Source organism: Corvus hawaiiensis, chromosome 9 (assembly GCF_020740725.1).
Source record: "Corvus hawaiiensis isolate bCorHaw1 chromosome 9, bCorHaw1.pri.cur, whole genome shotgun sequence".
NCBI lineage: Eukaryota > Metazoa > Chordata > Aves > Passeriformes > Corvidae > Corvus > Corvus hawaiiensis.
In genome coordinates this window covers 1686061-1701672 of record NC_063221.1, presented here as the reverse complement: position 1 = coordinate 1701672, position 15612 = coordinate 1686061, and the positions used below count along the sequence as shown (strand labels likewise).

Below are 15612 nucleotides of genomic sequence, written 5' to 3'. Positions count from 1 at the left end.
TCAAACATTCAATGGCCACCCTAAAAGGGACTGAACTTGAGGAAAGCATTCAATACATATTTTCTCTGCAGGCAAAAACCTCCTCCGTGAGCTCTAAAGACTATATAAGATTAAGCAAGGTCTGTGTGATTCATCTTGCTGGTGGCAAAATCTTAAAAAAAAAAAGGAAACCAAACAAAACCCTTCAAAGTGAGGAGGCTACAGAGCCCGTGATGTTAGCAAGGAGATGAAAGGAAGTTTCTAAAGCAGAGGAAGGCACATGGGTATTTGGGGATGACAACTTAATCTCATTTTCCTACGCTGCAATACAGATGATGGGCAACAGCCTCCAAAAATTCGATTTACATAATCCAATGGAAATCCACCCTCAAAAAAATCATATTTAGGGTATTCAACAGAAATCCAGCCCAGGTCTTCATTTAAACGAACAAAGAACACAGCTTTGAGAAGAAGGTAAATGACCAACAGTGCTCTTTTTAGCAAACTGGATGATAAAAGGAGCACCATAAGAAAGATCCACTCCATGAAAACTGAAACAAGGAGCTGAGCTTAGATTGAACGTCTGGTAGCCTCAGTTTAACCTCTGGCAAAACCAACATCACAATAAGACCCTTCTACTTTTCCTTCTACAAAAGAAAGGCTCAGGCATGTGCCAGCAGAGGGTTTCAGGTCAGCACTTGAAATATTTTGACAGAGCTGTGCAGGAAAGGCTATACCCTGCTTCAGCCAGTGATTTGCATCTCTCACACCCACTGTACTATTTTTTTAAAAATATACACCAGCACTAGCATTCCTCTAAAGATCTATATCTCCCTCTGCTGAACAGATGAAGAGAACAGCAGCCTTGATGGGAACTGCCAACTGGGTTTTTAACCTCTGTGTTCCACGGATTCCCTACGGCTCAAAGTTACAGACAATATTTGCCAGGTTATGGATAATGGTCTTTACACAGTGGGGACATTTTTTTACTGACTTGTCTAAAGCTTTTGACAGAGCAGCCCATAAAGCCTGCACCCTAAATAACTTGTCTTGTATTAAGGAGAGAAGGAGGAGACATAAAACATTAGATATTAATCAGTTGAGAAAAGGGCTCTGATGGGAGAGGGAAGCAAAAGAGATTTCTCTAGAACTCTTTTGAAACTTTGACCTTTATGGTTCTGAAGAGCTACAGCAATTTCTCACAGGAACGAGGTATAGACGGCTTTTGTGCAATTCAAGGATTGTCATCTATCAGACTTGTTGGAGAAACGAAATATTCAGTACACCCAAGCAAGGTTTACTAATGCTACAAAACTAATGAAGACAACAGCAGTAATAACCTGCAGCTTTGGAAAGAATTCATTCTTTACATCTGAAGGAGGAGAAAATAATTATGCACTGTTCAGAGGCAGCATTCAATTATGCTCCTAACCCAGCTTTTCTTACTGGCTATGTAACATGCATAACTCTACATGCACTAGTCCCTGTAACCTGATATCCAAAATAAATTTTATGACACCTAGAACATCTGAAGAACAGCCATTTTATGGTAAAAGGCGCTTCAATCCATGCTGTTTAAATGTACCAGACCTTGGAAGAGATGAAACTTCTTACATGAGCACCAGGAGTCTTATTTGTACAAAGAGAGCTGGGTTCATCTATCAAAGCCAAAAACACCGTGCCATTTGCTGAACGCATCTCTCTCAATTCAAGATACACACTGCACACAACAAATACTCTTCTTACTGCAAAAGCCGTGTCAGCTCTGGTTCTTGAAAGAATCAAAGTTGCACAAGTCATGGAGCTGTGATGGAGGGAAAGGGCAGCACAGTCAGATTCCCTGGAACCACACACTCCAAGAGGTCAAGATCATGTAGACAAGGGCTTGAGGCATTACAAAGGACAGATGTAAACAGGAACATCCTCCCTAAGATTTTAAGAGTGCATTCATGAAGCAATAGCTTTCAGGTTTCTGTTGTATTAGCAGACATCATACAAAGAGAACCAAACAGGCTTGAGAGCAGTCAAAGTGGCTCTAAGGAAAGGAAAGCGCACGCTCCTGAGAACCTGAGTCTGCCAAATTATCAGTCAAACCTGATTTTAGTCCAGAACTACATTTTGCTTCACTAGCCTGAGGAGGTATTAGCCTTCTTAACTAGGTTCTGGAGATGACGATGTGATTCATTACCTAAACTGACCTCGCAGCAGGCTCCACTGGAAGAGAAGAAGGATATTAAATATAGTGTCCCAATTGCTAAAATCCAAGCTTCAGAAAAGAAGGCTTAAACCAAAGGTATGGTGGATTATGTATACAGGGAAACAAGCACAGGAAAGCATATACAGGTATATGATAGAAAGATATCATATTTCATAGAAAGATATGAAAGATACACAGGTATCCCACATGGAAAAGAAGCAACGCGTGAAGAGCAACTGGATTTGCACAAGCACCTACAGGCTCACTTCTTGTCTTCTTCTTGAGATTTAATTGGCTAACAGGAACCTTGCCCAAACATTCAAAACTCTGCTCTTAAAAACTCATGCAATGTTTAGATGCTCAGACACTACGAAAAGAGGCCTTTGAGATGAGAGCCCACACTGCACTCACCAGTTACAGATTCTCCTGAGCAATGTGACAGTCTTCACCAGTTAGCATGGAAGCACAGTACCCAAATAAAAGGCTGGAACAGCTAATCTATGCACCAGTCTGAACAGGAGGAAACACAGGAAGCCATTACAAAGGATGTCATTCCAAAGAGCAATTCCTTTGAATGAGCTACCAGAAAAACTGCAGCTTTGGAAACTGCCGAGGTTGGAAAGCATTAAACTCTTAAGGGATAGAGCAACAGCTAGCAGCAAGAGCAATTTGGCATTCTGAGTAAAAGATGAATGTTGGAGTTGCCTATCTGTTCCTGAATTTCAAGGCTCATTTCAATTTAAATTTGAATTTCATCACATTGACTAAATGACTTCTATGCCAGTTGTAAGACAAAATGTTCAGGAAAAGAATATTTAAGCAAACAATTAGCACGCTCATTTCTGCTAATGACAGATTTATCCTTTTCTCTAGAGAATCAAATGGAGCTTTTCAAGTTCATTTTATTCATTCACTTGTTACTTAAGTGTGATGACCTCTGGGATAAAGTTAGGAAACTCCCAGTAGGTCTCTATATTGTTACTCACTATTCATTGCAAACACTTTATCCAAGACAAGTCAGATACCACTTCTTCTGTGCAAGTAAAAAAGTTGTATCAGCTCTTAAACTCTTGAGGCTTATGTGAAAATTGCACATGCAACACATCCTGCACACTGATGAGAGGTTTCAGGTCCCTCTGTGATTTCCTAGGAAGCAGTGGCAGCAAGGCAGGAAGACAGTGCCTGGCAGCATCCCTGAGGTGCAGGAACAGAAACATCAGCTTAACTACAAACATCTCAAGTCGAAATAACATGGCATAGCTGCAGTTCTCCTCACTCTGTCCATCCCGAGCAGAAGTAGAATGTGATCTACCTACCAGAGCCAGAAAGATTGTCTTCACCAGAACAGCAGAAGGCATGGTTTGATACCTCACCTTCATTTACATCCCAGGGTCCATGAAGAGGGATAACATGTAAGTCAAACATTCAAAGAGGTGCTCTCACCCAAAAAATCCCACTAAACTCAGTGCTTCCACTACAATAAGTACTTTGGGACAGAAATATGATGACAGCCATACTGGCCAAAAATGCAGATTCCTCCAAACAACCCTTAACTGACTGAAGTGCTGTAAATGCTTTCAAATGCAAAACAAACAAAGCCTTTGCAGTGAATTTTGGAATGAGTTTGAATTAAAGGCGACAAATGTGCACTTCCAAAACACAGACCTTGTCCCCTACTTCCCCTGGCCAACAGCCTCAGAGATCATGGACTAGAAGAAGGATTTTAACTATCCACAAAATGAAAAAACACACTCCAGGTAAAGTCTTGTCCAAGTAATGGGCAAGCCCTGGACTGCTGCATGCCACTTTGTTTTCATCAAGGTTGAATTCTGAGCACTGCTGTGAAGTTTTTCCACAGGCCTTGAAAGAAATACCTGAGCTTTGTCTGTGCCTTTGAACACCGTGCTCCATTCATATGCTGAAGGTAATCTTGTAGCTCAAGCCCAAGGAAGCTGCTTAACTCCACCCTAAACGTGTCATACAGTCGCACAAAGAGATCCTTTCTGAGTCACTGCAGGCTTTCCATAGAACACACTATTCACCCACGAGAATCTATTAAGGTAAGACCTTGCTCTCAGCTGGAAAACATTAATTCTCTCCCAAAAAGGCACACGACCTTCTTGGCCATTAATATCCCATCATTCTTTTGAGCTGAGTGACAAGCCAGGTAAGTCATCCAGACTTGAAACAGTGTGAAAGGCTAACTCTACAGGGAGATGTTTGAAAAAGAGAAATCACTGTTCCAGTTACTGCAGCAGAAAAATCAGTATTTCACTGGCCAGGATAGTCTCCAAAGTGGCCCCACTTGGACATCAGGCACATTAGGAAAATGGAATGATGATGACAAAAAAGCCACATGTACCCTGAACTGTTAAGTGCATCAGAGTGATGCAGACACCTTAAGGGGTAGGTAAACAGTTGCAAATGAAAAAGCTGTTGACACAGCAATAGGAGTCCTTTATCATGCTGATACTGATCCACAGTATCCAATTAGTTCTGTGGCCATTCAATGAGGAAAGAAAGGTTAGCACCATTCAAAACCAGAATACAACGCCATTGTGTAATGCTAAAGATGGTGCACAGGAAACATCTTTTAACAGCCTGGAAAACGTGGTGAGGAAGGGCAAAATCACCTTCCAAGGAAAAGCACAAACTGGGGAAGGGAATAAGGAAGAGAGAGAGCTGGTAAGAGAGGAGAACCTCAGCATCAAGAGCAGACCTCATGTTCACTGAGGGTTTGCCCTTGTTCGTTAATAATGGCATTGATACAGGCTGCCAAAAGCCTGTCTGGGGCTGCCAGTGGTGCTCAGTGGATCAGGGAATAACCTGATCCAGGAAAAAGGCAATTCAGTTTTGGCCATGCAGTTGGTAGTGTGAAGGACGAGATGGAAAAGCAAAATTTGGAGTGTGGCATCTCCAGCGCAGGGAGTCTCAAACCCTGTTGTTGTAAGTAGTAAAATCAACATCAATCAGCACTACCCCATTTCTTCCCTGCCCTGGTCACTTAATCTGAACCCACACTATCAAGAGTTTGTGACAACACAGCAAAGCTGTTTTAGGGACTGATCAAAGCTAAAACTAACCCAGCAAAACCTTAAGTTCTGATCATGTTGCAGCTGTTCTCTTGCTATCCCCTGTCCATATGTATTTCTCTGCTGCTTCCACTTATTTTGTGAAGCTCCTAGAGAGGAGACAGTCTCTCTCTCCTGCATCTCTGCAGCCCTGAGAAACCTCTTTCATCTCTCAATCCAACCTGCTAGATTTGTGGTCCTACAGGAAAAAAACATAGCATTTGAGAAGATGATGCATCTAATGTCATTGAAACTTCAGATTTCTGAATTCTTACAAAGTCTCTGCCTAATATATGGGAAATAAAAAGTCAGTGGTAGCTGCTGACAGCATTACAGCAGGCTGGGAATAAAACATTCCTACTATCAACAGCTACACTGAGCTCACTGAAGTTAGCAGACAGTCTGATCTCACCCAGACTGCACAACTTGGACATTCCAGCTGCAAAGTGCATGATGCATTTTCAGCCTTTACTTTCGTTTTTAAATCAGGGAAACAGCACTGCTAGAAAATATATGGGTTAAGAACATCAGTGCTATTGTCGAGGCAGAACAATAACAACTTCAGCCATGATTTATATAGCTAATTTTAGGATAAAACCCTATCTGTTTTTAAAAAGAGGAAAAGACCACAGAATGACCTGATTTTGTATTTGGCAGTGATTACAGTTTATACTGGACAATGTTTCAACTCAGGAAGCATGCAAATAGAATATTTTATTAAACTAACAGACAAAAGGGGTCTTTTCTTTATGTGTCCTCTCCACTGCAACAGATTTTATCAGGCTGCACCCAGACACGCCAGCTTTCCTCTCACCTGAAGTGCCTGATTTTAAGAGAATTACTTCCCAGACCAAATATCCATTTCTCTCTTCTATAGGCTCTATTTCTAGTTTATTGCTCATTTGTTCTGTTTGAAGCTACCCAAGATAAATTTTTTTGGTCATCTAAAAGCTTCAGAGTGAAGAGTCCAGAAAAGAAATATATATATCATCCATATTAGATGCTAATCCTGGGATTCGCTTTTATAGTGGCAACTAAAGCTTGGTTTCCTACAGCATCTGAAGCCAAGTCAGTGCTCTCCACTAAAGAAGAGTGTTCCTCACGGAGATAAACAGTCTAACAACACTTTTAAGCGTGGCTACATTTAAATCAAAGCATCACAGCAAATCCTGTGACAGAACCCCCCATTTCACTCACTGTGCCACAGCGTTCACAGCCTGACTTCGCTTCAAAATCCATCCCTACAGTCCTTCAGTTCCCTCCTTTTATTTGGCAATGCAGCATGTCAGCTGGGTGCAGGTGGAAATGCTTTTATTAAACCAAGATCTCTGGTTCAAGATTCCCTACAGAGCCCTGAAGCTTCAGATGAGAAGCAAAGGCAGGCTGTGAGCCCTGTGCTGCACCAGCTCACGTAATTCCTGCCCTGTGTTAGTAGATCTCCAAGGGCCTTTCGTATCTTCCTTACAATTTTTCTGTAAAAGGGAGTTTTAAAACTGGAGAAGGCAGAAAGGTACCTCTCAACATTTCACCTGTGCACAATGTAGCATCATGGGGAGTGGTGGGCCAACAGCCAAACTACTACTAACAAGTGAGAAGAAATGTAAAATGGGGACAGGGTGGAAAGAATCTTAAGACGGTCATCCTATTTCTGTGGTGAAGGCAAAAGAGGGACCAGCACAGAGATGCTGCTCTAGCTGAAGCATCTGATGAGGAAAACCCACTTCCAGGAGGCATTCTGAACAAAGGGATGCAAATGGGCAAGATGCATTTGTCAAGGGCAGAGAAGAGCTTTTCTCAAGCAAGGTGTGAAAGAACAGGACCTTATGAAAAGGTGCCCCAGCTTTATGGATGGTTAAGAGAGAACCTTAAAAGCAAATAAAAATACTAACCCTGTAAAAATTTAGACCCAGAGTCAAAATTACATTGCTTAAAGAAGTTATGCTGGCTTTGAGCTATTCTGCATACAGAAAAAGAGAACTGAAATGTGTATGAAATTTATTAATAGTATAGTAAATCAATTTACCTCTTCCTTTTATATCTCAAATATTAAGTACCAATACTTCCTTAACCATTTTATGAATTGCTTACCTCATCTAAATTATAGAGATATATATACACACACAAAAATACAGACACACATTAAGCATTAAGCTCCATCAAATCAGCAAATAAAATGAGAGCATATACAGAAACAGCACTTCTGTTTAAATACAATACCGGACTGTGTGGGCATGAAATGCTAGGAAGTCTTGGCTCTTCTATCCTTGAATAAATCACTGAATAAAGTAATTGAAACAGTTTTCAAAATGTGAAAATCATCTCAGCATGTGAGCAAGCCAAGGCAGGGCTAGGACAGCTTCCTAAAATTGCCCACTACACTGGTCATTGAATTAGTGTTTAGTGCTGTGGATTACTCACTTTTATTCCTACTGGGGGCAAACAGGAGTGGTCAAGTCAGTGTGCCCAGTTACCTGCTTTTTTTTAGTACTACTCAAGGAAGGCAGCTTTGACACTTCCTTTAGTAATTTTATAGCCATGTGACAACTCATGGTATTTAAAAGTTATCTTCCTTTTTCCACAGACTAAATGAAATTATTAAGCAAGACCAGCTGAAACTGATGAAGAAAAACCTTTGTTTCCATCATAACACATTAAACATGACTGTTTTACTATATGGAGTATGAAAGTAGACACTAACTCATTTCTTTGCTCTGATTATTTTTTAGGAGGTCAGAAATGATGTCTCTCAAGATTCTAGTATTTCTTTTAATATGCCATTTTTTCCACATGTATTCATGGCTGAAAGATCAATTAGAATTCCTTTGTGGGAAGTAATTTCCATCAGTTCAATTACCCCACGTAATTGTTTCAGCAATCATAATATCAATCAAATATCCCTTTTAATTTTTATTTAGAGATTCCATTACCAAACATCAAGCAGATGTAAACACTTCTTTCAGTACAAATACCATTTTACCCCTCAGCATCCTCTAAATCATAGAGCCACACGTGTAGTCTTTTAAAACCTCCATGAAACTTTCAGGGCTTCCCAATGCTTCTTTCACAACACACTTGCTGAAGACAAACCCAGTTTGTTGGACCTGCCTGTGGGGATAGAGACACTCCTACCTGCTCCTCACCCCACACGCCCTGCAGCTCCAAAAGCCTTCCTCAATTTATCTGTGCTTTATCCCCCTCTCGGCCTTTCAGGTGGCAAGGAACCCAGTTATCTATTTATCAAGAAGAATTCTGTTTCCTGGTGCTTTACAGCTGTATTTTAATCAGCGGCTGATCCATTTGGAGCTAGTGCTCTCATCTTTCCCTAGAGCTTTTCCCAGACAGTCCCTCTCATTCAAATGCTGCTAGTAGGTATTGCCATTCAACTCTATTTTTACATGTAATTCACTAAACTTCAGGAAGATGCCTGTCGAGCAAGTCAATATTTTACACTCCAGCTTGAATCCATTTTTTGCAGTGCATCAAAATGCAAGTTTATTTTTTTGCCTCCTAAGAGTTACAACCAAAGTAGAACCAGCCTGGAAATGAGAACACCTGAATGAAATGGCAAACCAGTGGTTCCAAGAATGATCAATGTATCTCCTAGAGTCCACAGAGAACAAATGTTGTCAGAACAACTAGTTACAAGTGCATTAAAACTCCCCAAGGAGAAAGCAAATACAGAGCTGCTTAAACATTTATAGGTGCTGCTGAGTTTCAGTTACTCTATGCATAGCACAATACAGCTTCCTCCCAAAGTGACACCTGCTCTGCTCTCAAATCTTTGTATAATCACCAAGAACCATTTAATCTAAGTGAATAAAAGGCTCGTCGTGCCTTCCCCACTGACTACTTCAAAAAAATAAAAACATTAACAGCCATCTCTGCCCAGCCTAGGAAAGCATGAGCCCACCCACAGGGATTGTAGTTGGAGCTATGGGAACATGCACAGCCCCAGCTTTACAGCACGCTTCAGGTAAAACCAGTTAAAATTCCCAGTATGGCTTTGTAGTATTTATAGAACAATATTATAAATCAGAAAGAGCAGCTCTTGTCGTGTTAGCACATCGAGACTCCCACAAGCCAGCTCTGCCTGAGTGAGCCCAATAAACACACTAGGCAGCTTGCTCCCCTGCCTTTTATCTCTGATAGAGGCACCCAAATGAAAAAGTCAGGCTGGGGGATGATGTTGACACGTCACTGTGGGTATTGTGGCACTTGAGAAGTTCTACTCAGAGACAATTGAACGGCAAAGACACTCCAGTTTTGGGCACAGCAGCCAACGTCACATCTTTGGGGGGAATAAAGAATAAAGGAGGGAAGAAACAATATCCCTTTGCCCCACATCCCTTTTACCTACCTGCACAGCCAAAAGCTAGGTGATACCTAGAAGATGGGCTGAATTTGACACAACACACGTTAGCCTTGGCCTCGATGCTCGCGACTGAGTTGTCCAAGTTGGTAGACCAGAGTTTCACTAGAGAAAGGAAAAGAGAGACATGAATAAACAAAAACCAACAAAAACATGAACTTCATCTGAAAGGCCTAAAATCTAGTTATTTCACGAAGAAGATTCTGCAAAGCCTCAGTTGCTAAGACATTAGTGAGTCTAAAGGGTCAGTTGTCACTGGTGGTTGGTAAGTTTGAGAATATTCTCACATTGAAAATATCCTGCCCACCTCTAGACACACAGGAGATGCCAAAAGCCCCCATCCCACACACCTGAGACCATCAGAGCAGGAGACTAACCACATGCTACAACCTCAGTGCTTAAGGTTACTGCAGGGCAGATCTGTACAACCAATAACAGGAAGGCTTGCATCCTTTTTTGCTCCTTGTCCCTGTGCTGGGATGCAAGAACTCCTTGCTCCACAGCAAAGTTGCTTTGCACAGAATAAATATACCTAATTGTATGCACAGTGAGTGAGAACAACTTGTTTTATTCTTGAGAAACTGGCACAGACAGGAGAGAAATCAGTATGCTGGCTTCCTATGATGCAATAATCCCTTAATACAAGAACTTTACTGTTCTGTGAGAGTACCACATGAACACTGATTATACTACGTGCTAGAATGAGCTCTTCCCACAAGCACTCCAGTGCTTCAGAGAATGACCAACAAAAAACACCAGGGCTTTTCAAAATACAGCCTTCCCCACCTACCAGAAACACTTCAAGCACCATGTAACCTTACGATGAAGAGTGCCAGGTGCTCCTCACATAGTTAATCTTGGTATTAAAAGCTGAACAACACCCTGCCTTCAGCCCAGATAAAGAAGCAGCAGACTGGCATCAAGCCCCATTGATGCCTACAAGGCAGAAAAGACTTCAACATTCTCCCCTCCCTCTTTTCTTGATCAGTGGCTCAAGCTGTACTTGAGTGTCACAAGCTGAGGCTGGAAGCAGAGCAAGCTGGAATCAGTGTTGAACATGCAGGAACTACATGGAGGGTTAATCCACTCAAGAGCTCCCCTTGAGCTGCACGGGCTTCTTCAGATCTGTGGCCAACAGGTCCTCCACAGTCTTCTTACTGAAAAATCACTTTGGAGGTGAAGTGAGCAAAAATGGCAAAACAACAGGAATCTTGCAACCCACTGTGACCAACACATGAGAGATCAGCAGTCTTGTGGTGCATCCCCCACTCTCTGAGGGGTCCTCTGTGTCACCTCTTGGTCAGCATTTCCCAGGGGCTTTGAAGGAGAAGCAAGGTTTCCACGTGGATGATCCAAGGATGTTTTAGAAGATGAAGGAAAAGGAGGAATACTGGCAGGTTGGTTCTAGTGCACTTTTTAATAGTATAGCAAGCAATGAAAGCAACAAAATCAGGCTGTTTCTGATCATACAAGGATGGAGGAAACATAGCACTGCTCAGAGCACACCCAGGAATCCTTGTAAGTACAGCACTGTGTGGATCTCTGGCAGCTGCCTGGAACCACCAGAAAGCAGCACACATAGACACCAGCAGAAATACAAACACCAGTGGCAAACTCTATTTGCCCAGAAGCATTATGTAAAATTCAATGAAAACAGCACCCAGCCCGAAGCTGGTTTTCGGAAAAAAAATCCATTCTCATTGATCAGAGCTATAATATTTGTCCTAAACATCTGGCTACATGCAAGCATGGCTTAAGAAGCCCTCTCCTCCCAGGCACAACTGGATGAGAAAGATTCTCCACCGTGTTCTGCACTTGGGGGCAGAGGGGAACAGGAGCAGGGAAGAATTTTGCAAAACAAGAAAATATTAACATTTTGCTTAAATGAACAGACACCAAGAGATGAGTAGTCTAAGTTCTGGTGGCAGTAAAGGCCATCAAGTTTATGGACGAGATAAGAAGCAAATAAAACACGTTTACAAGAGGAGAGTGTCAGCACACAACACCACTTCACCCTGAGGAGTGTGGGGCGGTGGACATGATCTCAAGTTCAGAGCAATACTCTGGCCAAATCTAGTATTAAAACAACACAGGCTTATCTTGAAGCCTTCCAACCAGGTATTTAAAGCTGCATCCAAAGCAGCAAAGTCTCTCCTTGACCCCCCCCACCCCCTGCCCCAAACAAACAAACAAAAAAATGGCCATCTGCTCCCAGCTTTGTAGCAGAAGCTAATTGAGGGGCTCCCTTTCAGCTTGGCTCCTCTTTTCATTCAAGCTTGCAGGTCATAAGCTGAGCCATTTAATCTGGTGAAGAGACAACCCACGTGCTCAAAGTCATGATAATATTCGCTACAACTGACAGGCGCAGATTAGAGCCTGCAATTTCTGTGATCTAACTGCTGTGAGATACACCAGGCTCCAATTATACCTTAGTCAGTACCATAAAAAGGATAGATGGGACATATAACAACACATAATGAAACATGTCAAGTTTTACCTAGAACTGCCCATTATTTTTTAAAAAGAACTGACAGGTTAATCAAGCATAATTCATAAGGGTAGAGTTTATTTGCTGTAGCTTTCATTGATTTTGCTGCGGTCGAGGCAGTAATTATACAACACACAGATGTCTTGATAACATCTAGAATTGTGTTGATGAGACAAGCAACCATCTGAGATTGACTATTTCTGAAACACATGTTCTCAAAGCATATTTTTCCTCATTTTGCAGCTGCTGAGAGACATCTTTATGTGGCCGAACACCTACTCCTCACAAAAGTAGTAAAAAGATGCCTCCAGAACAGTGTTTTCAGTTTAAAATGTTTAGGTCTTTTCGAGGATTTTTTTTTTTCCCTCCAGTTGGAGCTTTACATCAAATGTGTAAGCTTATAAATTAATTTTCCATGCATCAGTTCTGTGTCTAAACACTGACTAAAAGAGGCAGAAGCCTGTACCACAATAGCTGAAGGTGTTGATGTTCACAGTTAGTACACAAAGATGTTTCATCCAGCCTGTCACTTGTGCAATTCTTATCTGCTCATGTGATGAAGAGCCCGCTGCCACTCTGTAAAAGCTCTAAGCCAGGAATAGGATCTTGCTACCAGAAAATTCATTTGCAGAGATTAGCAGAATCCCTAAGAAAGGAGAAAGCTACTGAATTGTCCTGCTAGGCAAAATTTTGGATCCACTGCCTTGTGCAGGTGTCAGGAAGGTGAGACTGTCAGTAGGCAGTGACTGCAGGGCACTCCGTTGGTAAGACACAGGCTTTCTTGTCAGTATTATAATTGTCAACATCATCTTGACTTTTTCAAGGCACTCCCACCCCACAAATCTCCAGAAAATCCCTGCATTTTTTAGCCAGGAAAATGACCAAACTGAAGGTTCAACTTGGTATTTTGAGAGCAATAAATACCTACGCCTCAAGTCAACAGAAGCTGAAGGAATGCAATATCAATGAAAGTGAAGTCCCAAACAATCCTGTGGAAGTTGGAGGAGCAGACTCTGAGCTGCAGTTCTCAGGCTATTTTCCCTCTGTAGAAGGCTTTCCTTTCTTTGTTTTTAATGAAGTCAATTTTTTTTTAAATGAAGCTCTGCATATCTGTGTTGCCTTGCTGAATTCAGGGACACTATAAAAAAAAAATAGCTGTAGGACTAGTACCAGGGTCTCATTTACCAAGGCAGCATGGAAATTATTTTCCTGAGATGCAATGAGACAGATGCCTGCATTCCTCCTTGCCATAAGACAATGAAAAGTAACTACTGCCACAAACTCAGTGCTCTCAGTGCTCCTGTTCTATCCTACCTCTCAATTTTGAGCCAGGAATAATGAAGGAACTACAGGTGTAAAACCAGGACTCTTTTCTTCCGTCAAATTTATCAGGGCTCCTTCTATCTTCTTGAGGTTCAGAGAGCTTCAAAAACAAAGCCAGAGCAGAGAAACACTTGGTCACCCCCAAAAAGGCTTCTATCCCAGCGAAGACAAATTCTACCACATAGCATCACAAAATATTTCGCTCTCCCTCATCTGCTAACTTCACCATGGCCATAAAACTACACCCCCAACCCAGAACAGACACCTGTAAGGCATTAGCTAAGTGTGTAGCTCCAGCCCTGTCTCGGTACTTTGGTGCCATCATTTTTCCTTCACAAAATTAATCTTTTCTCCTCCAAGAGCAGAAATTCACCCTTTACTACTTACATGAGAACCACATCTCCTGCCATTATTATGTGCATAAAAGAATTTAAATTAAGACTCTGCCTTCTCCCCAGGCTGCTTGTAGAACAAGCAAACACCAATTTTGCTCACTGCTGTCTAGTTAGAGCATACCTTTGGGTCCCTACAGACATACACAAGTACCTTTGTCCTTTGAAGAGGGGAGGGCATAACAACTGTAGATAAAAGCGAAGGGTTTGTACACACAGCAGTTACTCTAAGTACAACAATGCTTTTATGCTGTCATTGTCTGCTATGAAAGTAGAAAGCTCTTGCACAAGTAAGCGTATTCTGGACTATATTCGTCTAACAAGATGGACAATGCAAGAACCTGGGGCCCAAGGATGCTGCTTCTAATTACAGCAGAATAATTTTCTCCCTGGTAGTACTCTGTTAGCACCCCCTCCACAGTGCCTGAGCCCCAGCAGAGAGAGCTGTGAAGCCCAGGATTTTTCATTTATGAGCACCTTCTCCAGTGCACGCCTGCTTTCAGAATTAGCTTGCGACTCGAAACGACCGAGGACAGACAGGCAGATACACAGGCAAGAGAGTGGAACTGGCAAAGCTGTCCCTTCTTTTGCTGGCTTGTCTTGATCACTTGGCAGGGAAACGTGACACTTGTGCTTTGTGGGGAAGAAGGACGAGATTAGTCCCGGAAAGCCCAGTGTGGCCTCAAAAAGCAGAGAAATGAAAGAGGACAGGAAGAGTAGATAAAAGATCTTTCCTGCCAGATACTCTACCTGGCCAAACATGTATTACTGTGTACTAAAACTGACCAGAACTCAACCAAACAGTCATGAACGTAAGCAGAAGGACAACATTTTAAGTTAGGCAGGTTTGAATTAAGACACTTGTCATAAGCATTACCTTTCCCTCACATTCAGTCTTTCAATGTGATCACCAAAACAGAAGGGGGACACTACAACATTAATGTGGACATTTTGCTACTATTGCTCTGTACCTCAAAGACTTTTAAAATCTGTCCTGAGACTCCACTTGCCTCTAAAGGGCTCTTTATGTATGCAAATCACAGGCAAATCATGGTAAAAATTAAGGATAAAATGTTCCAGGCCAGTTTTATCTACCAAAACCCAAATACACCTTCAAAGGACCTTTGTGAATTGAAATGCAGGTTATGTGGATCTGCAGGCTTTATTACAATAATTTCTAAGTAAACAGTACACTTTTAGAGACAATTACTGAAGAAGTGAACTGTTAAACTGAAGACAGAAGCTGTGCTTGCAGCTGGGCTTTGCAAAACTGGACACCTCGTTAACATGCTGATAAATGCAGATCAGCTTTTCCACATGCATGGCAGGAGTGGGGAGCACTGATGAAGAGGCTGTTAACTTACAAGGTGACTATTCACTCCTGCTGCATTTAAGCACACAGAAAACACACCTGCCTTCCACCAAAAAGGAAAGGGAAGCATGTCGAAAACATTTAAAACTCACCTTAATTATAAAATAATCACTGAAGTTTTGTAAATGGAATTACCAGCTTCAGGAACAGGACAAGAGAGAGTGGCTTCCCAGTGCCAGAGGGCAGGGTTAGATGGGATATTGGGAAGTAATTCTTCCCTGTGAGGGTGGGCAGGCCCTGACACAGGGTGCCCAGAGAAGCTGTGGCTGCCCCTGGATCCCTGGCAGTGTCCAAGGCCAGGTTGGACGGGGCTTAGAGCAACCTGGGCTAGTGGAAGGTGTCCCTGCCCATGGCAGGGGGTGGAAAAAAGTGAGCTTTAAGGTCCCTTGCAACCCACACCATTCCATGAGTCTGTGATTGC

The 15612-nt window shown here is 42.1% G+C and overlaps 1 protein-coding gene across 2 annotated transcripts in view; it reads right to left on the bottom strand.

Annotated features, from left to right (window-relative positions):
• Positions 1 to 15612, bottom strand: part of COP1 (COP1 E3 ubiquitin ligase) — a 124586-nt gene that overhangs the window by 45502 nt on the left and 63472 nt on the right. For both annotated transcript variants that reach the window (XM_048312580.1, XM_048312581.1), the window contains exon 15: positions 9605 to 9721. In XM_048312580.1, the coding sequence (XP_048168537.1) occupies positions 9605 to 9721 (117 nt within the window). The remainder of the gene's footprint in view (positions 1 to 9604; positions 9722 to 15612) is intronic.